This window comes from Mizuhopecten yessoensis, unplaced genomic scaffold (assembly GCF_002113885.1).
Source record: "Mizuhopecten yessoensis strain PY_sf001 unplaced genomic scaffold, ASM211388v2 scaffold7547, whole genome shotgun sequence".
Classification (NCBI taxonomy): domain Eukaryota; kingdom Metazoa; phylum Mollusca; class Bivalvia; order Pectinida; family Pectinidae; genus Mizuhopecten; species Mizuhopecten yessoensis.
The window spans coordinates 285,803-311,743 of record NW_018407102.1 but is presented as its reverse complement, the minus strand read 5'-3'; the positions used below and the strand labels follow the sequence as shown (position 1 = coordinate 311,743).

At 35.9% G+C, this 25,941-nt stretch overlaps 2 protein-coding genes across 2 annotated transcripts; one reads left to right on the top strand and one right to left on the bottom strand.

Annotated features, from left to right (window-relative positions):
- Positions 1–783: 783 nt before the first annotated feature.
- On the top strand, positions 784–25,941 carry LOC110453948 (kelch-like protein 2). Its single transcript, XM_021503205.1, has 12 exons — positions 784–926; positions 3,067–3,248; positions 3,586–3,814; positions 5,331–5,506; positions 16,575–16,671; positions 16,890–17,156; positions 17,354–17,471; positions 18,240–18,437; positions 19,215–19,316; positions 20,440–20,568; positions 21,248–21,388; positions 24,144–25,941. The coding sequence occupies exons 2-12, from the start codon at positions 3,136–3,138 to the stop codon at positions 24,317–24,319; spliced, it is 1,746 nt and encodes a 581-aa protein (XP_021358880.1). The 5' UTR covers positions 784–926; positions 3,067–3,135; the 3' UTR covers positions 24,320–25,941.
- Positions 7,177–10,732, bottom strand: LOC110453949. The gene is made up of 2 exons (XM_021503206.1): positions 10,600–10,732; positions 7,177–10,113 (listed from the first exon to the last, which is right to left on the bottom strand). Exons 1-2 carry the CDS (start codon positions 10,662–10,664, stop codon positions 9,411–9,413), a joined length of 768 nt encoding a protein of 255 aa, XP_021358881.1. The 5' UTR covers positions 10,665–10,732; the 3' UTR covers positions 7,177–9,410.

Genomic DNA, 25,941 nt, shown 5'->3' with positions numbered 1-25,941 from the left:
GATAAGAAAAGTTGTGTCGTCTACAAATGTAATACATTTGCCTTAGAACCACAGGGGTCCTAACTGAAGGTCATTACATTTACAACATGTAGTCAATAATGGCGATCTGTAAGGAAAAGTACTAGAGGGGGTCATTTTAATTATTTTTCATATATCAAGTGAATCACAAAAACAAAAATGACATATGTATCTGCTATTATTGCTGCTGACTTCAAGATTATTGCTGCTGCAAAAAAGATATATACAATTATTAGGCATAAAGTGACCAATGCTACCAGGATTTAACCGAGGCCTGGGCCAGACCTTGGGACTTATTCTTCGGGCCATAGCATTGAAACATTCTAATACTATGGCACATCTTAAGTTCTTTGAGCATTAAACATAAATGAGGTTCTAATTTGTTAAAAAGTATACCTGCACGTTTCATGAAAATCTGATGACTCTTTCAAAAGTTAACATCCCACGAGATCAGTCAGTCTGTCAATTAGATCATAACAGCCTTATATTAAATATATGTTTGAATTTAGCGAGCTTCTCTCTTGACGATAACGTTATGCCAACAATCGGAACCCTTGATTTATACATTAAGCCACGGACTTAGAATCTAATTCCGTGATAAAGCTAAAGAAAATACAGAAAAAAGAGCCTCTTCAGTAATGTATACAGCTGTATGTTATGCCTTATGTGGATCCAGCTAATTGCTGACTAAATAAATTTTAGTCACACTTTGAGGGAAATCCGGACATTACTGTGACCCTCGTCCAGGCTACGATTCCTGTTCCGGTTTTCACAGATCTAGACGAAAACATTGCATTGACATAATAAGTTTTCTGCTGTTTGCCTTAAAAATGAGGCGTTTATCGGTTAAACTTACAGCTCCTTGGATGTGAATTGAATCTCAAATATAACTGGTTTAGCTGGAATTGGTAAATATTTATAAATAAAGTCGAAATGAGCAGACAAAGTATAGGACTAGTCTTATTACCTGACGTTTCGGCCCAAGCTCAATGTTTGTAGCAATGTTTGACAATTTGCTGGTTGCATATTTTAATATTTCATTTACTGAAGTCCTGGTGAATACCCTAAGTTCTCTTAGTCGAATCAAAGTATGTATTTCAAAAAGTAGGAAAGTAAAATATATTATTGCTTTCTTGAAAATTGTAGAATTATGTCTGGAACATTTTGATATATGAAATAAAGACTCATCAACTGTCGAATCAAGATTCATTTCTTGAATGATAGGCCTACAATAATGCCAAATCGGAAAAATCTTATATATATGATTAATGTTTTAGATTACATAACGTAGGGTTCAAAACGTTCATAATAAAAAAGTAAATGCAAATGATACTGTAGTCTAACAGTATTAAGGTTCAACAAGACCCCTTAAAGATGTTATAGTCACCCTAAATTTCAACCCCCTTGCAAGTCATATTCAAATACCCTTATCAAAAATCGGAATATATAATGTACATGCGCTATTAAAAAGGTACATAACCTGCAGGTTAACAAAGTCAAAATACGGCATTATGGTTGATGTAATGATAAAAGTTGTTCACCAGATTTTTAACATGTCCCTCAATGTCTTAAGCCAACTGAATGTTAAGAAATCACATGTTATTTGAAGTTCATTTATATACCTAGGTCATGCAGGGCTTTATTTATCTTGAACTATGTGTGGAGAGGTACCGTATGTACCGGCCTCACAAAAAGATTATTACTGCTATGGGAAAGTAAAAAATTCATAGTAAAACGTCCGCGTAACAAATTTTACCGGTATATGTGTAAAACCATAGACCTTTGACCATAAACACTACTTAAAACTTCATATAAAATGTCCTTTCTTAAAATTCAATGTTTTTATAAAAGAGCTAGACTTGTTATAAACATTATTATACCTTTCCGCTTCAGTATATAGCATGTTTAGTGCATTAATATAATCACAGCATATAATCACATGGCATATCATCTAAAGTTCATTTATCGATGAAGATTACTTTGCCTTTGTTTTTTTATTTATAAATTGCTAAAATGTATTACCAGGGGATTTTACTATGCTTTAAGTGGTTTCGCATGGCAACATCTATCTTTATTTGAGGTCAGAATTTCTATCAACAGCTAGTAGAAGAAAAATAAAGCTCTGCATGACCAAGTGTATAAAATTTAAATTATGGGTCATTTCTCAGCAGATGGACCGCAAAAGAGATTGACATGTTATAAGTCCAATGATCAGCTATTTTTATGAAGACATCAGCCTTAATGCCTTATTTTTGACTACGTTAACCTGGCTATGTATTTTTTGTATATCCAATGTATACAAATAACATACATATATAAGTTCCGATTTTTAATTGAGGTCTTTGAATTTGACTTATCAGGGGTTGAAAGTTTAGGTGACTACAGCATCTTTTAGAGGGCTTGTTGAACCTTAATATGTATCCAAGCTGATCCAAAGCATGACATCCACCTACTCCTGGTCTGTAGACTGGTTTGAATGTAGAATTGTGTACAGAGCCACTAAATGTCATGGTCTTAGCTGCATTTCAAGCTCATGTGAAATCTGGTTGTGAAGGACTTTTCTGATTAACAATCTCTTTAGTCTTTCACTTTGGGATTTTTCTAGTGACAAACCTGTATTATAGTTTTCATAATGGCTTGTGTTCATGCCAACATAAACTTTAAAAATGTTGCTCGATCTGTACAGTATAGTAACCATGATAATACATGTATGTCTTTACATATATCAAACATGCCAACGTTAACTTTCCCTATTTTGGAGGATGACTTGATTTTGAGCCCTAAAATTAACATTTTCAACCAGTAAATTTGCTTAACTGTTTCTGTTTTCTAAGATATGATGATTTCATCTGAGAGAAGAACTGAAAAGATGCCATCAAAAGTGACCCCCCCCCCTTGATGGTGTATATAGACAAAGCTGATTTATGTTTTTAATGTAGAGCATGTGCAATCTCCCCCATGGAAATTTGAAAACATTGGCAAGTATTGCTATATATATAACTACAGCTAAGTCAGAAATCCACCTTTAATAACCTAATTTTATTTCAGTTAACTTCAAGACATGATTGAGTTAATATTACTGGTGTAGCCCTTGTGAGCTGTTGTCCGTCCTCCAACATGTCGACTCTCGAAGCGGTACGTCCTAGGAACTTGATGTCACGAGAGCGTCCGGCATACAAACATCCTCATCATACACAGAAGGCATTTGAAATCCTGAACCAGATGAGAAGGTTTGATATACTAAAGTGAAATCTTGTCTTAAAAATTTACTAACGTTTATAAAAAAATTAGACTGAAAGAAACTTTCATTATGATTAGAACTTAAAAAGTTTATTTTTCATTGGCAGTTGTTATGTTTTTAGGAAACAAGTGATAAAATCAATAATATAAACAATGTACTGGCACATTTCTTGAAATGCCCATTTTTGATTGATGGAATAATGATATCAGAATTAAAGGTACATTTGTAGCTATAACAGGCTTTTGTCAAAGACGAATTAGCAACAAATACGTTTATATTTAAAAAAATCTTGGTCTTTTGTATGAAATACCATATGATTTTTTCAGAGAATGTCTCCTTTGTGATGTGGTGTTGATTGCTGACACAACTGAAATTTTGGCACATAAAGTAGTTTTGTCATCCTGCAGCCAGTATTTCTATGCCATGTTTACTGGTGACCTGGCAGAGGCCAAGTCTGATCGAATCACTCTACAAGAAATAGATCCCGCAGCACTGGTTCAACTGATTGATTTTATGTACACATCAGAAGTAAATGTAACAGAAGAAAATGTGCAGGTACTTATTATGATAAACTCTCTTGCTTTTTCCAGGGATTATTATTTGAAAATTATTTATCTATCTTTTTATAAACAGTTTTTTAGGTCACCTGGCCCAAAAGCCCATGTGAGCTTATGCCGTACTGTGGCGTATGTCGTCCGTCCCCCGTCCGTCCATTATCTGTCCGTCAACTTTTTCTTTGGAACATCTTCTTCTGAAGAACTGGAGTACCTAGGGTCATGCTATTTGGCCATTAGGTACCTGGGATGGAGTGCTAAAAGTTACCTCAAATGACCTTGACCTCCTTCAAGGTCACAGGGGTCTAATATGTTAAAAACTTCAAACAACAATATACTAAGAACCATTTGGACTAGAGTCATAATACTTTGGCATGTTAAGCAGACTAGCTGTGTGAATCATTTTGTTTATTACAGTAATGATGTCAAATGTCAACTTTAAGTGCTAGTCATGGGTCGAAGGTAAACATGGGTTACAAGTTTTAACAATCTTCTCAAGTTCCATAAGGCCCAAGGGTCATGATATTTGGTCAGTAGGTACCTGGAATGGAATGCTATAAAGTTTCCTCATTAAAATGACCTTGACCTCCTTTCAAGGTCACAGGGGTCAAATATGTTAAAAACTTCAAACAACAATATCTTAAGAACCATTTGGTCTAGAGTCATGATACTTGGGTATGTTTATGTAGACCAGCTGTGTGAATCGTTTTGTTTATTACAGTAATGAGGTCAAAGGTAAACTTTAAGTGCTACCAGGAGTCCAAGGTCAATGTGGAATAAAAGCTTAAAAATTAAAATTTTAAATTTCAAACAACAATATCTTAAGAACCGCTTAAGAGATGTTAAAATGTCTTGTGTTCTAGTTACCAAATTTGGTCTGAAGTTACCTTTATGTCAGTTTCATGTAACAAAAGAAACAGTCAAGCAATACAGGCCCTCTGGACCTCTTGTTTTAAAGTCTCATGCCCACAATCTATACCATAAAAGTACTTTTAGAGGTAATCATATATTATCACTGTTATGGTTGTGTAACTTGTTTACCTGTTAGTTTTCTATTGTATATAATTGTATTGTGGATATATGTCAGTTTATCAATGAGTTTATTTGTTAAAATTTGATAACGTGCTAAAATTTCAATATGATAAAATAAGTATGTGTATAAATTACAAAACACTGAATCTGTTTTTTTATCGCTGTTCTTGCTTTTCTTGGTTTTTCATTCCATTTGTATATGTCAAATTCAGCAATAAAATGAAAGAGAACTGTTTCTTCATCAGTTATTGTTTATAAAGTATTACAACTATTGTTCGTTTAGTCACTGACAGAAATGAAACAGCTCTGTACTTGCTGTACAACAGAGATGTGTTTAGCTCACTGAATGGAAGAATAGAGGAGAGGGGACTTATTTGGTTACCCTAACATGGGTATTTAGTAAAGTTATGGTGCAAGTGTTACCATATATAATAGCATGAACAACTACGTCCTAAAACTGTTGAGGTACTTTTGTTGTGTTACAGGTGTTATTGCCTGCTGCTAACATCCTACAGATGACGGAGGTTAGAGATGCCTGCTGCGAGTTTCTTCAGTCCCAGCTTCATCCAAGTAACTGCATCGGCATCCGAGCCTTTGCTGACCTGCATGCTTGTACAGACCTACTTCAGTACTCCCAAACCTACATAGAACAACACTTTGTGTAAGTATAGGATATTATAACAACCCTGCAGCTGACAGGAGGGGGAGAGTCAGCAAGACCCCAGGTTCTAACCTGTGCTTTAGTTTCTGTCATGTAAAACTTTATGATGTAGACTATTACTCTTGTCCTGTGCTACATCAAATATTTTGTAATCCTAACTTTAACACTGGAAGCCACATGATCTGTATCAGTTTGAGTCATGCTAAGACTACTCTTTCCTGGCACAAGCGTTGTTCATCATTACCCCCTGACTTAACGGTTAACACAGGAGCTAACATACTCCAGAATATTTCACTTAGACCTATGATATATTTTGAGCAGGAAGGATTACTCTTAAATGAGTTTTTTGTCGAATTTTTTTCCAATTTTTGTTGTCATTGGACAAGATTTGTTTATTAGCTATAGGGGAAAGTAATATAACTGTTTACAATTGATATTCTATTTATATGTTATAATTGACAGCTTTACTCTTTATCTTTCATGAATAATTTTATGAATAGATATTTTTTTGCTGATTTTTTGTTTGCTTTGCTAAAAAATACACCAAGAAAATATATTGGTTTTGGTATCGCAAACATATTTGAGGTCTAAACAGGTTGTGATACCAATTCAGTAACAGCAGTAACTTAGTAAGCTCAGCATCCTTAACTTGTCAAAATCAGCTCAAAGCCTAAACAAGGATAATTGACTGACTTTTTCGTGTTCATCTAGCATTTCATAATATTTAGCCCCCCGTCATCAGATATTCATATATCACCACTATATCCTAGTTAGAACCAAGGAGATGGGTAGGCATTATTGCCCATAAATACGTTTTTTGAGTTACAATAAACGCTAGATGATGCATGCTGTATGGGATACTCTCAAAAGCGGACAATATAGCCCAAGAAGGAAAAACTAACTTCTAAACTATATAACTAATCATAATCAGGAATGATTACATACAATTTATAGCGAAACCGATTGTAATTCACGATCCATGGGAAGCAACTTGGGCTAACGATAAGTAAGTAATTCTATTGAAATTTCTGACTACAATTTTCTCCCAAAATGCTGTCAATAGCATTTATGTTTGGGTCCTTATTTCAATATTCTGGGGATTCTTGTAATATTTGGATTTGGTCCTGCCAATGAATATATGTTCTAATCTGAAAGTGTCCTGTTTATTTCAGTTGTTGTATGAGTTGTTACCAACAATAATTCATAATGAGTAGGGGTGTGTAATATTACCGGTATTCCAGTATTGTAGTAGGTAAGAGTCTATACAATAACGGTAGGCAAAATTAAAAAAACAAAAATATACATACTGCAGTGTAGAGGTTTGTTTTCTTTATTTCTGGCATAAGAGGGAACGTGGTGTTGAAGTTATTCAAACTTGATCAATAATTGTTAAACCACATCAGTAGAATATATTAATTATTGAAATATCACAAGAAAAAGAGTTACAATAATTCAAAAGTAATCCTCCCAGGTATTTAATCGTGGACAATATATTGCTTATATTGACCTTATACATGGCTAGAAATGGTTCTTAATTGTTTTAGTTAAAATACTCGTCAAAGATTTGTAGTTTCATGTAACACATATTTGTATACCCAATTGTCAAGTTGTATATGTATATTTCAAACATTTTGACAAGCAAATAAAGAAAACAGAACATTCGGGGGACTGTGTAATTTTATTGATAAGTTTTAAGAAAAAGAATTTCTACTACATCAGTACATTGATTTTATGATATATAAAAATGATGTTTCTTGTTAATAAACATGTACATAATAAAGACATTGTACAGATCTACAATTACAGCGGTCAACTTCAGAGCATATGAAAAGATGACCCACTGGGCCTGTTGAATTTGTTGCCATCAGACACAACCAGTCCCTTACCAAAAAATTGGTTAAAGACATGAATATTTTTTTCTATTTTTTTTTTCTAAATTATTTTAAACAATCATGTTAGTTTTCAGAATGTTAAAATTCAAAATTAAATCTCCAAATTGGTTGGTCAAAAACAGAGTCAACAGGCATTTGAAAATGTTCATATACCTTCACATAATTATTTTTTTGCATTATATATGATAAATGACTGTTTAAGTTTTGAGATAATAGTCTTGTTAATGTGTGTCTGTGTTTCACATTTGTTTTATCAAACATATAGGTTCCCCACAAAGGTGATGATTGGTTATCATGTTATCTAACTCAAGTTGATTTTCAAATTGTATAATTAACTAACGAGAGTTCATTGAACATAACCAACCATCACCCATTGGGGACCTTTTTCTCCCATAACGTTTAGATATTACATCTAAGAAGCAATAGGTTTCTCTTGAGAATATAATATTTCTGTTCCCCTCAGGGAAACCAGCCATGACTCATGTCGTCACAAAAGAAGATGACATCATAAAGAACTGTTACTTGACATCATAATTAGAAAATGTACCACAAATCAGTAATGTAGAATGTTTACCAACTCCTAGCAGGTTTATCAAATGAGTCAGGAGTGAGGATATCTATAATGGTTGTGGAAGAGAAGTACATTTCTGATAGACAATTTAAAGAAGACACATGACCATATAGACCAGGGAATAATCTCAAACAAAACCATGAATGTGTGAACATACACACTGATGACCAACCTTTGGATAGTAAATCTAGAGAACAGATACTGTTAACAAACATATTTTAGCGGGGTCTTATTTTAGTGTTTTTATCGTTTTAATTACTGTGCTAAATTGTGAATGAACCAAATGAAGTTCTTGTGTTTTGTTCTTTAACGCATGTTTTTTGGGTGCATCAATTCATCAATGTATGAAAATTTGTTAATGCGCTTAAATTTGAGTGCACCAAAAAAAGCATGTTTACAGTATACTGTGTATAAAAGCTTTATGATATTACAACTTTAAACAGGAAAGATACATATAATTTTAAAAACATATGGCATATCAGGGGCTATTCACTCTACTCAGCTTAATATACGCTAAATACACCTTAAACTTGAACTTTCATACAACTAGACTTGAAATATACTCAAGGGGAAGAAGCAAGACTCTGTCTAACTCCTCTGTCTAGCTCCAGAGAAGCCACCTGACTTTAAGCATTTATGAAGATGACTAGAAATAAAATATAAGACTCTTAAGTGAATAACCTAGCAAAGAATTTCAATTCTGCTTAACTCCAGAGAAGGGTCTTGACTCTATATAAGACTCTTAAGCAAATTAATCAAGAGAAAAAGCTTGGAATTGCTGAACACCAGGGCTACTTATTGGATTTGTATACAGCTAGAATCCAAAGATAAACCTAGAGAACATCCTTCAGTTCAATGACTGTAGAATGTGCACCTTTTGTATCATTAAAATATTTAAGTTCTAATTTAATATCTACCCTTCTTATATTTGTTGCGAAAAAAGATGTCGCACACTATGAACCTCTTTTTTTCTTTTCCAAAGAGGGTCATCACCCTCTTTCAGTATATATGGGGTTGGCAGGTATTTCCTTGACTCTGCTAAACTCCAGAGAATCGATTTGACTATTAATTATAATGTAAGACTCTAAACAAATAACATAGAGGAGAAGCTTGCCTCTGCTGAACTTGTAAGTATCAACTTGACTCTAAGACTCCGAAGCAAAGAAGCTTTACTCTGCTTAACTGCAGAGAAGCAATTTAACTCTAGATCTATGAGAAATTTATTCTTGCTGTTGTGTTATTGAAACAAACATTTGAGCTAGCATAGCACAAGAAAGTGACAAAAACTGAGCTGTCAGAACCAAAACACACCAAATAAAATGCATCAGTTTTAATTTAAAGCACATTTTTTAAAAACTAGCCATAATATAGCAACAACAAAATATAGCAACAGCAAAATATCCCAATTGAAGATATTCATTGGTAATAGACAGTTTTCGGCTTAAGTATGTTTACTTTTCATCCTTATTGATTGAGTTTTCCTCCAATCTGTTCCCTTTCCCAAACATCTTCTTTTTCTCTTATGTGTGGTGGTATTACCGGTACTTTGTTTTTTATCGATTTCTTCCAAGCTAGCATTATAGCTGTAGATATACAGCAGGGTTGAAATCCATGCGAGACTTATCTTCTGTTTCTGAATTTTTGTTGTCATCCAGCCTGTTCCTACTCTCTTACGGGGGGTAGTGTTGAAGCTGGCAATATAGCTGTATATATACAGTAGCAGAGATATCCATGTGGTACTTATCTCCTGTTCTCCAACTTCCTCTTCTTCTCCATTACTGAGGCTTCCTCCTTGCTGTTTTCTGATCCCACTTCTCTTCTTTAGTCCTCTATTGACATTACTGAGGATTCCACCTTGACTTTTTTGGATTCCTAGTATTTCATCCAGACTTGGAACCCGTTGTCTCTTTTTTCTTTCCCTTTTTTCTTTCTGGACAAGATTTTTAATTTTGCCTGAATTATCCTCTTCCATATCAAAGCTGTTCCTGGTTTCTTTGGTAATTTCTGCAGTTACAGTCTGTCCCATTGTTGGATGAAGTGCATTATTTTTAGAAATGCCATCAGTAGAAATTGATTTAGCTGGTGGAGGAATTAAGTCTCCATCTGGGATGTGACACATCTCTTCACTGGAGTTGTGTATAATTCTGGAATTAAAGCCACAAATATTGTGTAAAAAGTGGTGTGAATTGTGGACATACAGAATATATAGTAGAAAATATATTTGTAATAGCGATGGGAAATTTGCTGAAAATCATAATCAATTATCTGTTGACAAATTGGCCTATACTGACTAATGATAAGAAATAAGAAATGTAACTTTCTCCTCTTATTTATGTTAAGAACAGAGGATTGCTATTTGATTTTAGATAAATTTTAGATAAACAGGTGTTATACAAAGACTAATTTTGATCCAATATATTTTCCTGATATAATCTTGTAATATAGCATTGTATTGCAATCATAAGGATGATTTTATATAGTTTGAGGAGGGGGTAAAATATGTGGAAATAATGGGGAAATAAGTGAATATATTTGAAATAAAATTACTCCTAAAATATAGCTGAAAATATTTTGTATGTGATATCAATGGTCCATGGAAATTCAAATGGTGTCATGGGAAGGGGGTTTACCTCATAACTGAACCAGTAGGTATTACTTGTGGTGTTGTCTGAGAACTTGGGCATCTGGATGCCATTTTTGGTTCTCTGTAATGAAATCAATACATATAAGTCATTTGATTTCAATTTATCAATCAAACAAACATAACTCGACCAATCAAAAACGAGAGTTTCAGGGACATGTGAAGTCTGAAGTCTAATGCAGAAGTATGTGTGTTGTTGATGATGATAGCCAAAAATAAAATCAGGCTAACAGTAAGTATGTATTTAATTTTTTAAGACACTAAAGGTATAGTTTGGAAGACCACAGGACTAGTTGAACAAACTATATGCTTTCAGTCATATGTCAAAATTTCTAGGAGGTAACATGAAATAGACAATGTTATTGACTGTAGAAAGTTTGCTATTTAACAAGAAAATCAAATCTGTATTTAAATCAGCTTTTCGAAACGGATACTTTTATTTCTTACTTACCTGTTCAATGAAAATAAATCTCAATGTGAGCATGAGCTGTGGATAGCTACTGTTGACAATTTTGGGGGTTCAATAAGTGTGCAACCATGCTGATATTTTATATGGGAATTCTTTGTGTCAGTTTTAGAAGATCTGTCAGACAAAGCAGACATATACTGTAGCTGTGGGAACCATAGCTTCTAGGCCCAATCTTTTTAATGTTTTTTTTTTTATTGTTATCAGACTCTGGTCTGTTAACAATATTTTTTTTTTTAAAAGATCAGGCCTAGAAGCTACGGTTCCCACAGCTAACATATACTGGACAGATACACTTCTTTTGACTATTGAAATATTCAGTATAAGGCTTTCGATGACATTGGTTTCATCTTGGCTCTTTGCTATACATAGAGTGTTAAAGAGAAGACCTACAGATAGGTGAAGGGGAATCACAAGTGTTTGCTTAAATCTGCTATCATTGAACCCAGCTACCCTATGCACCGATGTGTTTTTATTCACCTCAGCCTTATAAAAAACTGATCCCACCCTTCTGTTTTCAACAAGATTTCTAAAGGATTATAAATCTACGTATGTTGAAATATTTTGTACACGACCTTGACATGATTTCATACATTGTTTGTTGCCGTAGCTCATATATTGTATGTAAAAGCTTGCCGTAGCTGAAACCTGCCTTATGCCACTCACAAAATATAACACCTTTTTCATCATAAATTTAGTACAAACATCAAATTCCTCCTTGTATAATATATGTTGTATATAGAATTTTAATGAATCATCTCCATGTCCCAGTCTGAGTCACGTGTCTCATCCGGAAGTATGTAACGCCAGAAGTAAAGGCCAGTAACTCCTTCAAAAGTCGTTTATCGAGTTTCAATCCATAGGAAATCCTTCAGATTTGGAGTTGCATGTCCTTTTTATAGTTTAGGAGAGAGTTGTAAATAAAGGAAATATTTTATTAGGGCCCCGTATCGGAGATACGGGTGCCCTATAGTAATCACTCTGTCTGTCTGTCTGTCTGTCTGTCTGTCCGTCCACAAATTTTGTTCCTGGCTGATAACTTTGGTATTTATTGACCGATGTACATGAAACTTGGTCAAGATGTTCAGTTCACAAAATACACATTGAGGTAAAAAGTCAAGGTCAAAGGTCAAGGTCATTAGGTTCAAATGTCAAGGTCAAATTTTGCATCTTTTCACTGATGAACATTTTGTTATGACATTATGAAGCAAAGTTGATCAGAATAAAACAAGGAGTCAACCTTACCAAATGTCAAGGTCATTAGTTCAAATGTCAAGGTTGAATTTTGTATCTTTTCACTGGTGAACATTTCGGTATGACACTTTGATGCAATGATGCTCAGAATTAAACAAGGAGTCAACTGACCAAAGGTCAAGGTCATCTGGTCAGGGGTCAAGGTCAAATTTTGAGCCTTTCACTAAAGAGCATTTTATGACATGAAGCAAACTTGTTCAGAATTAAACAAAGAGACACACTGAGGTAAAAAGTTGAGGTCAAAGGTTGAGGTCATTAGATTCAAAGGTCAAGGTTCAATTTTGTATCTTTTCACTGGTGAACATTTTGTTATGACACGATGAAGCAAAGTTGATCAGAATTAAACAAGGTGTCAACCTGGCCAAATGTCAAGGTCATTGGGTCAAAGGTCAAGGTTCCATTTTGTATCTTTTCACTGGTGAACATTTTTGTATGACACTTTGAAGCAATGTTGCTCAGAATTAAACAAGGAGTCAATTGACCATAGGTCAAGGTCACTGGGTCAAAGGTGAAGGTTAAATTTTGTATCTTTTCCCTGATGAACATTTTTGTTATGTCATTATGCAGCAATGTTGGTCAGAATTAAACAAGGAGTCAATTGACCAAAGGTCAAGGTCACTGTGTCAAAGGTCACGGTCAAATTTTGTATCTTTTCCCTGATGAACGTTTTGTTATGACTTTATGAAGCAAAGTTGGTCGGAATTTAACAAAGAGTCAACGGACTTAAGGTCAAGGTCACTCGTTCAAAGGTCAAGGTAAAATTTAGTATTTTTTTTGCTGGTGAATATTTCATTATGACACTTTGAAGCAATGTTTGTGGGAATTAAACAATGCGTCATTCTTGATGATTATGGGTGATATTTTGCCACAAGACGGGGCCCTTACTGACCTGTCAGTGTTCTAGTTATGATTTCCTTTTCCACAAAAACATCTTAGCTGGCCTGCAGGGATTTAGTCTCAAGAACTACTGATTAAATAACAGAGAACTTATCCAATGCGTTAGTGGTCACGTTACAATGTATTTGTTAATAACTGTCTGCAACATTCCTGGGAACAATTGCAAAATTATTAAACTTCCTAAAACGATCTGTAACCTATAGTTGCCTTTGAATATACAGGAAAGAAAAAAAAAAGACTGAAAAATAACGTTTTGAAGACTGCATAGGGTAAAATAGCCTTGGAATTCTATACCTTTAAATGGCAAGACACGATCCTGAATCAGAATATGTAATTATCAATGACTATAGGGTATTCAGGCAGAAACATCTTATACATTGTACACCTGCAAAGTGTGTATACACTCTGTTTACCCTAAAGCCCTTAATATTGCTATATATTATCAACATAACAGGAGAGAAATAAAAATTACAGTGTTTTGTAGATTACAGAATTTCTGCATCCAACATGCTCTAAAAGTATTTTGCCAGCTTACAAAATAAACAAAAGTTGTTTAAATAGTGTAGTGTTTTGCAAGGAGGTATACTTTGCTTAATGTCAACAGTCAAATAAGTAAAAACTTTTCAGTACCATCTACTTCGGGCCGTTACTTTCAAACTGTTCAAATAGTTTGATGAATCTTGCAGTAAGTATACCGATACCTGCATCACCCATAGATGATGTGCAGTGCACTGTCATTAGGTCACTGTGACTTTGACCTCAAGGTCAGATGTCAAAAATGTGGAAACTTTTCAGGTGCAACTTATAAACTGTTAAGGTACTTTGACCTCTGCATCATAACTTTTTAATTGCTTTAATTGCTTTAATCTTAGTTATTTGTCTGTTCTCTCTCTCTCTCTATTAATATTAAAAAAAATATCCAGAGGAAGAACCATATTGTAATAAGATGTGCAGTAATTCCTATACCTAGTAGATGTATTTATCTACATATACCATACCTTCCAAAACCTGACCAGAAGTGTTAAAACAATATAAAATGAAATAGAAAAAAAAAAATCCCGCACACCCAACATAATCCAAAACTAGCAAGTAACTATTTGGGGAACCACAAAAACTTATATTTGTTTTGGGTTGAATATTACAGTGACTTGTGTGAAAATACAGTAGTTTCCCAGCTCTAAGAAGAATATCGTTCCACTTCACAGGATGGTTACCAATGGGTCAAGAAGCTAGGCCACCCTAAAAATTGAGCTGTCAAAGATCAAGGTCACAATCAATTGCAAAAAATTCTAGACTGTTAAGTTGGCTATCTGCCTATCTAGGACCTTCAAACTTTAAAGCTTGACACAGTGTTTAGACTAACCGTATAGACATATAGACTATCACCATGATAAACAGTGTAGGTTCATGGGATTCAATTACTTTATAGATTATATTGTGTAGGAAGTCATATCTAAAATGTGAATGATTGTAAAAATAATTATTCAAATAAGAAAAAAAATGTGTTCTCTAAAGTTGTCTTTCTTCTAGAATCCCTTATTGCACATATTTTCATATGATCAGCACTCAATGTATAAGTGAAATTTTTTGGTCAAGGATTGATCTATTAAATATTTATCTAGGTAATTGACTACCCATGGGGTGAGGATGAAACCTTTTTATATTGGGATACAAAACTCCAGAAATTTAATCTGTGTGAAAATAATTTAATGCATTTAAATTAAATGTGTATGGTAAACTATTAATGTTGATCTAATTAGATATCTGCAGGTCAGGGATTGAAAATATATGCTGCATCCATTGCATTATTTAGAAACTTTCTTTTTCTCTTTACTTTAATGTTGAATATTCACCCAGGTGATGAAGGCAATGGGTTCTGTCCCCATGCCGGGACATACCAAAGTCCTTAAAAATGGCAGTTGCTTTTTTCTGCTTCACGTTCAGCATGGAAGGTAATGACAACAACTAGTTCACCCATGTATTGAACCAGGCCGAATTCTATGCTGAGTGCTGTTGGCATGGTAATTTAGTTTTGTAACACTTCGAAGACAGCGTTAGATCAGCGCTATCAGAACCAGGCAATAACACCAACATACCCTGCCTCCAGCACTCATACACGCATGCTTCCATACATTACACACAAGGACGCATGTCCTTAAATGACCTTAGCTGTTGATAGGGCATTAAACCATATCAAACCAAACCATCTAAATAGATCAAATATATGATGTTGGCTGCCTATTTAATACATGCTAATCCTAAACCTTAATTAGGGCCCCGTATCGGAGATACAGGTGCTCTTTAATAATCACTCTGTCTGTCTGTCTGTCTATCTGTCTGTTCGTCCATCTGTCCGTCCACAAATTTTGTTCCTGGCTGATAACTTTGGTATTTATTGACCGATGTACATGAAACTTGGTCAAGATGTTCAGTTCACAAAAATACACATTGAGGTAAAAAGTCAAGTTCAAAGGTCAAGGTCAAAAGGTTCAAAAGTCAAGGTCAAATTTTGCATCTTTTCACTGATGAACATTTTGTTATGACATTATGAAGCAAAGTTGGTCTAAATATAAAAAGGAGTCATCTGACTTAAGGTCAAGGTCATTTTATGTTATTATGTAGCAAAATTGTTCAGAACTTAACACAGAGTCAACTGACCCTAGGTCCAGGTTACGGGGTCCAAAGGGTCAAGGTCAAATTTGTATTTTTCACTGATAAACATTTTTATGAAGCAAAGTTGGTCGGAATTAAAGAAGAAGTCAACTGACCAAAGATCAGGGCCACTGGGTTAATGGTCAAGGTCATTTGGATCCAAAGGTCAAAGACAAAGTGGATCTCTGACTTTGACCCTGGTTCTTGATGGAGGAGGTATATAAGGTGAAATAAAACAAATCAAAGCTAACAAATGAGTATTGCACCGGTATTTACATTTCTGTTAGCCCAGCAAATATGGAGGTGGAAGGAAACAAGACTCACATGATAGTACATGTAAAATGTATATTTTGCTTCCTTACGATTCTTTTTGAAGTCCAAATGTCAAACGTCAAGCTCAGCTATATAGGCAGATTGCTTCTTGATGATTATGGGGGATATATTGCCACAAAACGGGGCCTTTACTGACCTGTCAGTGTTCTAGTTTATTTAGAGAATCAGCAATTATCTTGTTCTGTGGCAGAAAGTTCCTTAATGAGTACCAGTTAGTAAAACGAGCTCTTGGATTGCTGTTGATCTTATAGTTAAAGGCTGTTAAATGAATTAACCTGTGTGTAATTAACCTGTGTGTAATTAACTTGTGTGTAATTAACCTGTGTGTAATTAACCTGTGTGTAATTCTGTGTATTTGACAGAGATGTGGTACAACATGATGAGTTCCTGTCCCTCCCCTCGTCTGAAGTGGCCAAGATGATCTCAAGTGACCGTCTCACTGTCACATCTGAAGAACAGGTAAAACATTTGAAATGCAGATCTACTATGTCCCTGCTTGCAAGCATGTCCTTTAAAATAACCCCTTTCAGTTGTACCCTAAAATATGTAGCAAGATTGCATAAGATTATTTAAAACAATTCAAATTTGTAGCCTGACGGTTACCATTGTGTTGTAAAACCTCGTGGAGAGCATTAGTGTGTTGTTGTATAAGGTGATATGTTACATACTTTGTAAAGGTATATGAAGCAGTAATGATGTGGGTCCAACATAATCGTACCACGCGGGAAGACTTTCTGGCTGACCTCCTGGAACATGTGCGTCTGCCGTTGGTTACACATGAGTACTTGATACAGAGAGTGGACGAGGAGCCACTCATCAAGATCAGCAGTCGGTGTAAGGATTTCCTCATAGAGGCTCTTAAGTTCCATCTACTCCGGTCAGAGCAGAAGGCAGCCTACAAATCGCCTAGGACCCTGCCACGTACCCCACGTGGACTTCCAAAGGTAGAAATATGTTTACTCATTTGAAACAGGTACTGATTTCAGATTCACGAAAAGCAAAAATTGATCTCAGAGTTTCTTAACATTGAAGTTGTGGCTATGAGCTAAATGCATTCTGCTAGGCCTCAAACTCCTAGCCCCTGACTTTGATGTCTTTCATGCCAAACACTAAGCCACATAACCCTCTTATACTGTTGTAGGTGCTGCTAGTGATCGGGGGACAAGCCCCTAAGGCCATCAAGAGTGTGGAATCGTATGACTTCAAGGAGGGCAAATGGAGCACGCTGGCCGAGATGCCTTCAAGGAGGTGTCGCTGTGGTGAGTCTATGTAATGAAGAAAGTCGGATAGTTCAGGGCTTTTCTGGGTTTCCCTGCAGGTCTAGTCAAAGAAAGTTCTGTCTATATTTTGCACAATTTCATGCTACATTATACAGTTTTATGTTAACATATCTGCCAAGTCACCTGCAGTTACCTCAATACAAAAGCATTCTTGTAAGCTCAATATTATTACCTGGCAATGTGGCACAAAATTTGATCCACACGAACTACTTTGATCAGGATAACCATGAAATATTAGCCCCACAAAATGAAATAACTCTACAGTGTATAGCCAGTATTTTATAGGATAGATTAACCTTAATCTATAAAATATTACCCCAGTAATCCAGCCACATGTTAGGTTAATGGAGTTTAGAGGTACACCACTTCTAGTATTCTCTCCAATTTTGCATCTTTAATATGTAAACTTCGCCAAGAATTTGTTTCATAACAATGAATTTCATAAATCAATTGACATGAAATTGAATACACCATTACAATATTTATCTGGCAATAGTTTTAAAGAAATGCTACAAATTGCTGTTTCATTGTCCATTAAGTCATCCTTCCCACTTTGAAACTAGTACTACGGGTATGTGTCGGCCACCCGGCCTTATTTTAGGATAAGTACAGCGGTATTATAGCTACATACCAAGATTTTACAATAACTAAATATCAACTCTTGGTTGTAAATACACAGTGTCCTTTGTAACAACTAAACCAACAAAACTGATTTTCTGTATGGCTGATTCTCCCTGCTATCTGTAGGTGTGGCAGTTGTTAGCGGGAAGGTGTATGCAGTGGGCGGATTTAACGGGTCACTGAGAGTACGGACAGTGGACATGTACGACCCGATGAAGGATGTCTGGACTTCCTGTCCTAGTATGGAGGCACGGCGTAGTACACTGGGAGTTGCTGTCCTAAACAGTGTCATCTACGCTGTCGGAGGGTTTGATGGATCATCAGGTAATGTGGAAAACCAGGACATACAGCAAAGGACTCGAAGTAGCAACTATTTTAATTGTCTTAACAAACAGAAATACTCATTTGCTATCTGTAGTTGCTCTTAAAGCACCGCACTTGTGAATGAAAATAATTCATGTATTTCATTTTTAAGTCAGCAGAGACAAAGTCAAATGTTACCTAATGTCGACCATTCCTCCTCGGGAGGGGGGTATCAAAAGTTTCTATAGGTGTAGTTTATGTATGGAAATAAGACTTTTTTGTTTGTTTTTATTCGAAAATAATTCACATTGGAGTGTATTACCATAGGATGGTAGTTTGATTGTATGAAAATTAAGAATTTGACCCATCTTAAGGGCCTGAGCGGTGGGGCCCACAAGGGTTAAATTGGTTAAAATTTCAAGTTTCTTATATCCCTATCTTGAAACACTGGATTTCAATGCTTGTCATGGATGGAAGGATGGAAGGATGTTCATGTTTGTAACATGGGTCAAAATATGTCTTCTCACAACTTCTTAACATTCTTAAGGTTTAGATCTATGGTGACCTGAGTGTACAGGTGTGTTTGGCCAGTCTGTACCGTCTTCTTTGGATAGAAATAATAGATGGGTTTTAGATAGGTTTGAAGGGTAGAATGTGAAATCATGAGATTAATCATATTTATTTAATGTAAAGTTGGTAATGCATTACAGGTTATACTTTTGCACTAATATTTAGACAACATGTAGAAGGGAATGGTTTATTTTATTTTGTTGAATTAATTTTCTGAATGATTTCAAGGACTGGACACTGCTGAATGCTTTGACGTGCGGACAGAAGAATGGCGGACGATAGCCAACATGAGTACCAGGCGTAGCAGTGTAGGAGTAGGAGTACTGGGAGGTGAGTACTCACAATTATAACGCACAGCCTTATTTGATCACATGGCAGTTTATTTGTCCCCCACTCCGTCTATACGGCAGTCTGTACATTACTTTGTCTTTGGCATATACTCTGTCACCTGTGATTGCCAGATTTATACCTCTTTTGGTGGTGGAGTGTGGCATTTTGAAACCAGGGCCCGTATTCATGAAGCCGTTCTCATGCTCAAGTATGGATTTTGTGCTCAAGTCTAATTTCTTGTTCCAGTTATAAATTATTTAAAAAATATTTTTTTGTTAAAGTTTTAGACATAAATTGAAGAAACTAGAAGCCAAATACTGTTTTCAATATTTAAATTTGTCTTTTTGATGGTTGACATAATTTAGGTGGGTTACAAGAAAAGTGGCTTGAGCACAGAATCCATGCTTGAGCATGAGAACGGTTTCATGAATACGGGCCCAGGTCCCATGCCCACATGACAAAGTTTACAGCCCTTTTATTTCCTTGCATCAATTTATCCAGGGCATATTTCATATTCTATCTCCAGCAGTTGCCAGATTTTAATGTACTTGCAATACTTTTCCTTGTCTGGGTGTAATCTTAATTGGAAATGTTGTATATATAGAAGGATCAGTTAATTAAGAAATCAAAAGCCACTATTCACTTGAACAGATAATTAGGTGAAAAAAATAACATACTTAAACTATACTGTTTCCTTACAAGACTTGAACATCCAGATAAATGGGAAAATATTCTCTGGTCTGTTACTGGTTAAGTGAAGCTGGTTTTACTGTGTTACATCTATGTTATGACAAAAGAATATCAATTCATAGTTACACACAAATAATTAAATATTTTATCATTCGACCCATTCAGGTAATCCAACAGAACAGAACTTGCCTCTTGTGCCAGATGTTAATTTCACATCATTCCAAGTGTTCAATTTGCTTTTATACCTGATGTTAGATTTCATTTTGAGACAGATATGCAAATTACTGTATTAAACATGTTCAGTCAGTTTTATTCTAACTGTTCAATACACTTTCTTCCAGATCTAGATGTTCAATGCACTTGTGTGCAAGATGTTCAATGCAGGGGTTTTGCCAATGCTCAACTGCCCTATGAAATTTTCATGTTATTTCAGGACATCTGTTTGCTGTCGGAGGATATGACGGGGCGTCTCGACAGTGTCTCTCGTCTGTGGAGTGTTATAATCCTCAGCTGGATACCTGGACATCGGTTGTGGAGATGTCGTGTCATCGGAGTGGAGCAGGTACCAATAACCATTACAGACACAAGCTCAAAGCATTACTAAGCTTTTTTCCCCCCTAAAACATTCACCCCTGAAATTTCATAATGAAATATTCCAACCTTTGAATTGGAAGAGTTCATATGTGTCTTCAGGGGTGACTGAGTTAAATACTGATTGCTTCAACCAAACATTGAGCATTTTTCATGTAAAATGAGTCACTTACTCACGGAGATTCTAATCTTTGAGATGGAAAAATCAGTATTCACAGACTAAGTTAAGAAGTATATTAAGTGGTCTCTTATTGCTGTTGGTGACTTAATGCAGGTTAAGTTAGCAGGAAAATAGCTGCAATGGAGTTTTTAAAGTGGTCTCATAACAGAGGTGGTTTCTTGATAGAGGTGATATCTAAAGCAGGTTCGGCTGCACTAAGTGTCAAGGCTCGAGGATCATGAAACAATCTTGTCGTAAGTTTTGACCGAGCCAATCACAAATAATGTCATGAAAAGTGACGCCATATGTGATTGGCCTGATGAAATAATGAAGTGACCTTGACATTTTTACCGATAGTCATCATGTGACTTTTACTTTCATTATAATCATATGACCTTTTGTAAATATGTATGTCCTTTGAATCATTGGCATTGACATCATTTTGAAGTTTTAGATTGATCTTCTAACTTTTAACACATTTGACCCCCAGGTGTGGGTGTGGTAGACGGCCTGCTGTATGCAGTAGGTGGGCATGATGGACCGCTTGTCAGGAAAAGTGTTGAGATGTTCAACTCCGAAACGAGCACCTGGTCACAGGTGGCAGACATGCACCTTTGTAGGAGAAATGCAGGTAAAAAAATCTACTCTTTTGCAGAATTAGAATATTCCCCTTTGGTTACAAATATGTTGGTAAATGTGTAATCATATTTTGATAACATTTCAATTTTAACAAGATGAGAAACTGAGTGGCTGTTACACCAGAACCAAGATATGAAATTGTACAAATGATAGGGCTGACCCCCAGGGAGCTTTGGGGTGGGGCCAAAAGGGGGCAATTTGGCTATATTGCTATAAACGACTACTTCTGTAGAACTATGCACTGGATATAAATCATATTTTGTCAGAAGCATTCATGGGAGGTGGGGATTCAAAATTGTACAAATAGTGGGGCTGACCCCACGGGCTAAGGGTCGGGGCCAAAAATATTTTATTACTTGGAAATGTTTGAGATCCCCATCCTATAACCATATATACAATTGCTACCGGTAAGTATAAAGAAAAGAATGCACATACGCTTCCAGGATGGCCCTGGGGTCTGGCTACACCCTTGGAGACATAGTCCCTGGGTTGTAACTTTGAAACGGTTGAGATCCCCACCCCAAAACTATATATATACAAATGCTGGGCATAAAGAGACCAATGCAGTCATGATATTAGAATTGACCCTCAGGTCTGGCCACACCCCTAGGGATCTAGTTGCTGGGTCTCAGTTTGGAAACACCCTATAACAATATATACAATTGCTGAATATAAAAAATAAATGCACCTATAAGATTCCAGGATGGCCACAGGGTCTGCCCCACCCTTGGAGACTTAACCCCTGGGTTGTAACTTTGAAACAGTTAAGATCCCCACCCCAAAACTATATACAATTGTTAGGCATAAAGAGAAAAATGCTGTCATGATATTAGAATTGACCCCAGGGTCTTCCCCACCCTTGCAAACTGAACCCCTGGGTCATGACTTTGAAAGAATTGAGATTCCCACCCTTAAACTATATATACAAGTGCTGGGCATAAAGAGACCAATGCAGTCATGATATTATAATTGACCCTGGGGTCTGGCCACAACCCTAGGGACCTAGTTTCTTAGTCACAGCTTGGAAACAGTTGAGATTCCTATCCCATAACCATACATAAAATTGCTGGGCATGAAAAAGCTAATACAGATATGCTACAAGGTTTGGCCTTAGGGTCTGGCCCATTCCCTTGGTACTTATTAGCTTATGTCATGGTGCAGCGTCCGTCCTTCGTCCGTCCGTCTTCGTCTGTCAACTTTTCCTTTAAACAACTTCTTCTGAAGAACGGACAGGCCTAGAGGCATGATATTTAGCTGAAAGCTTTGTTGGTAGGAGCCCTACAAAGGTTGAGAACGAAAATGACCTTGACCTACTCTCAAGGTCACAGGGGTCAAATGTGTCAAACACTTCAAACGACTATTTCTGAAGAACTGAAAGGTATAGAATCTTTATATTTGGCTTGTGGCTTCCTGGGATAGAGCCTAACAAAGTTTGAGAATGAAAATTAGTTTGACCTACTTTCAAGGTCACAGGGTTCAAATATGTTAAAAACTTCAAACGACTTCTTCTGAAGAACTAAAAGGTATAGAATCTTCACATTTGGCTGATGGCTTCCTGGGATGGAGCCCAACAAAGTTTTAGAATGAAAATTACCTTGTTCTACTTTCTAGGTCACAGGGGTCAAATGTGTCAAAATTTCAAATTAATTCTTCTGAAGAACTGAAAGGTATGGAATCTTTATATTTGGCTAGTAACTTCCTAGAAAAGAGCCCAACAAAGTTTGAGAATGAAAATGACCTTGACCTACTTTTTAGGTCACAGGAGGCAGATATGTCAAACACTTCAAACGACTTCTTCTGAAGAACTGGAAGTTATAGAACCTTAATATTTGGCTGGTTATTTCCTGGGAAAGAGCCCAACAAAATTTGCGAATGAAAGTGACCTTGACCTTCTTTCAAGGTCACAGGAGTTAGATATGTCTAATGCTTTGAACAACTTCTTGTGAAGAGCTGAAAAGTATAAAATCTTAATATTTGGCAGGTGGCTTCTTTGGAAAGAGCCAAACAAAGTTTGCGAATGAAAATGACATTGACTTAGTTTCAAGGTCACAGCGTTCAAATATGTCAAACAGTTCAAACTACTTCTGAAGAATTACAAGGCATAAAATTATAATATTTGGCTGGTGACTTCCTGTGAAAGAACTCACCAAAGTTTGCGAATGAAAATGACCTCAACCTACTTTAGAGGTCACAGAGGTCACAACATTTTAATGGATTTGTTCTTAAGAACTAAAAGGAATGGATTCATAAGATTTTGCTGGTAGCATTTTGGAATAGAGCTTACCAATTTGAGAAGGAAAATGACATTGACCTACACAGGGTAAAATATGTCAAGCAACTTCTGAAGAAGAATAAAAAAGCATAGAATCTTACAACAATATTTTGCTGGTAGTTTCAACAGATGGAGCCAACAAAGTTTGCGAGGGAAATATTTTTAGTGCAATATAATATTTAATGAGAATATTTTGCTATGACTGCTTAAATATTTAGGTGAGCGATACAGGCCCTCTTGGGCCTCTTGTTAGGAGAATATTTTGCCAAGATTGCTTAGATATCCAGGTGAGCGATACAGGCCCTCTGGGCCTCTTGTCATTTGAACAAAATTAAAACATCTTGAAAGTTTCATCTGAATTAAACAAATAAATATGCAAAACCATTTGTTATAAAATGCTCTCTAATACAAAACTAATTTTGAGCAAGTCACAACAACTAAAAATATGAATTTATGTATAAATGTTTCTCTGCAGGTGTGGTGGCCAACGGAGGATATCTCTTTGTTGTTGGCGGTGACGATGGAACTTCAAATCTAGGATCAGTGGAGTGTTACGACCCTAAGATAAACACCTGGACGCTGTTAACATCCAACATGATGACTGGGCGTAGTTACGCCGGTGTATCTGTAATAGATAGACCAATGTTATAGCACTCAACCTGTCAAATGTTGAATACGATAACTAAGGAAGGTTGTCGTATTTGTGAAATTGTCGTAGACCACTATTTAGAAATTGACCAGTTCTGTGTGTGATTATGCTGATGATGCAGTTTCATTGGCATCGTTAAACAAACTGTTTTAGCGTTTTGTCCTTTGTTGGTAAGATAAAAGTGTCATTATGCTTGCGTATCCGTCATAGTAAGACATTTGCTAATAGCAGTTGACCAATGCTTTGTGAATATGATGATGGTGTGGCTACATCAATGCATTTATTACAAAATCATCAACACCAATACTTACTCTATGAGAAAAAGACCAATAAGACAGACCTATCCTTCATTGAAACTTCAGATGTGGCATCAAATCTCAAACAGGAGTATCAGCAGTGTGTATGATCAGGTCTATGTTTGAGTATATGTAGAAGACAGCAGAGCGTATTGATCACACTGATCATTCCAGTCAACTGAGCTGTATGCGCACCCCCTTTTTGACATGACAATATTTACCTAAAAAAGTGTGCACTATACAGTAATAGCAATCTAGGAAGTACTTTGCCAGAAAATTGGGCTCCCCTCAGTAATGGATTTTATTGACTCGTTCTTTCACACCAAACAGACCATGATAAAATTGGGTTAAAATGCTTCCATTGATCCAATGAGACCCTTTCCTCTCAGGCCCAGGTTTCATGAACGTTCCATAAGTTAAGGAGCTCCTTACCTTAAGGAACGTTCATGAAATTGGGGCCAGATGCATTAGACCTTGCTGGTACAGCTACCCAAAAGGTGACTTTCCAGCTATCTACTATAGGCGACTGGTGTACACAGATATTTCTGAAGCAAATATGTTTCAAGAGTTTCCTGAAATGCTTTTCACTTATGCTTATTCAGACTTAATTTATAAATTGATGACTCATGTTTGAGGTACACAAAAATTAATGACACATGTTTGAGGTACCCAAGAATTGATGACACATGTTTGAGGTACACAAGAATGGATTAGACATGCTTGAGGTACCCAAGAATTTATGACCAGGTTTGAGGTACACAAGAATGGATAAGACATGCTTGAGGTATTCAGGAATGATGACACATGTTTGAGTACACAAGAATGTATGCCATGGTTATTCTGAATCCTAAGTTATCAATGTTAGTTGAAAACAAAGTAAGAGATGAATTCTCACGCAAGTACAAGTATGGAGTAGAGTAACATAGAACGTTTAGATAACTTACTTGTGGACAATCACATAATGACATGGTTTTGAAATGTAAACAGTGGACAGAAGAGATTTAACATATTGCTTGGTGATTATGAATCAATTGGGTAATAGTGAATACTTTCGATTATTAATAATACTGAGTAAAGTATGATATCAGCCATTGGCTACATATATTTACAGAAGTACCCCGGTGTACTGGACAATCAAGTAATACATGTAAGATTATGACTAAGCAATGTTATTGTATCAATGATACGACGTTGTGTAACATTTGGCAACTTACAAGTTGTCATTTCAGACAAACCAAGTCCTGTGTACCACATATCACAAATGTTCTGTGTACCACACATGTTCTGTGTACCACACATCACACATGTCCTGTGTACCACACATGGTA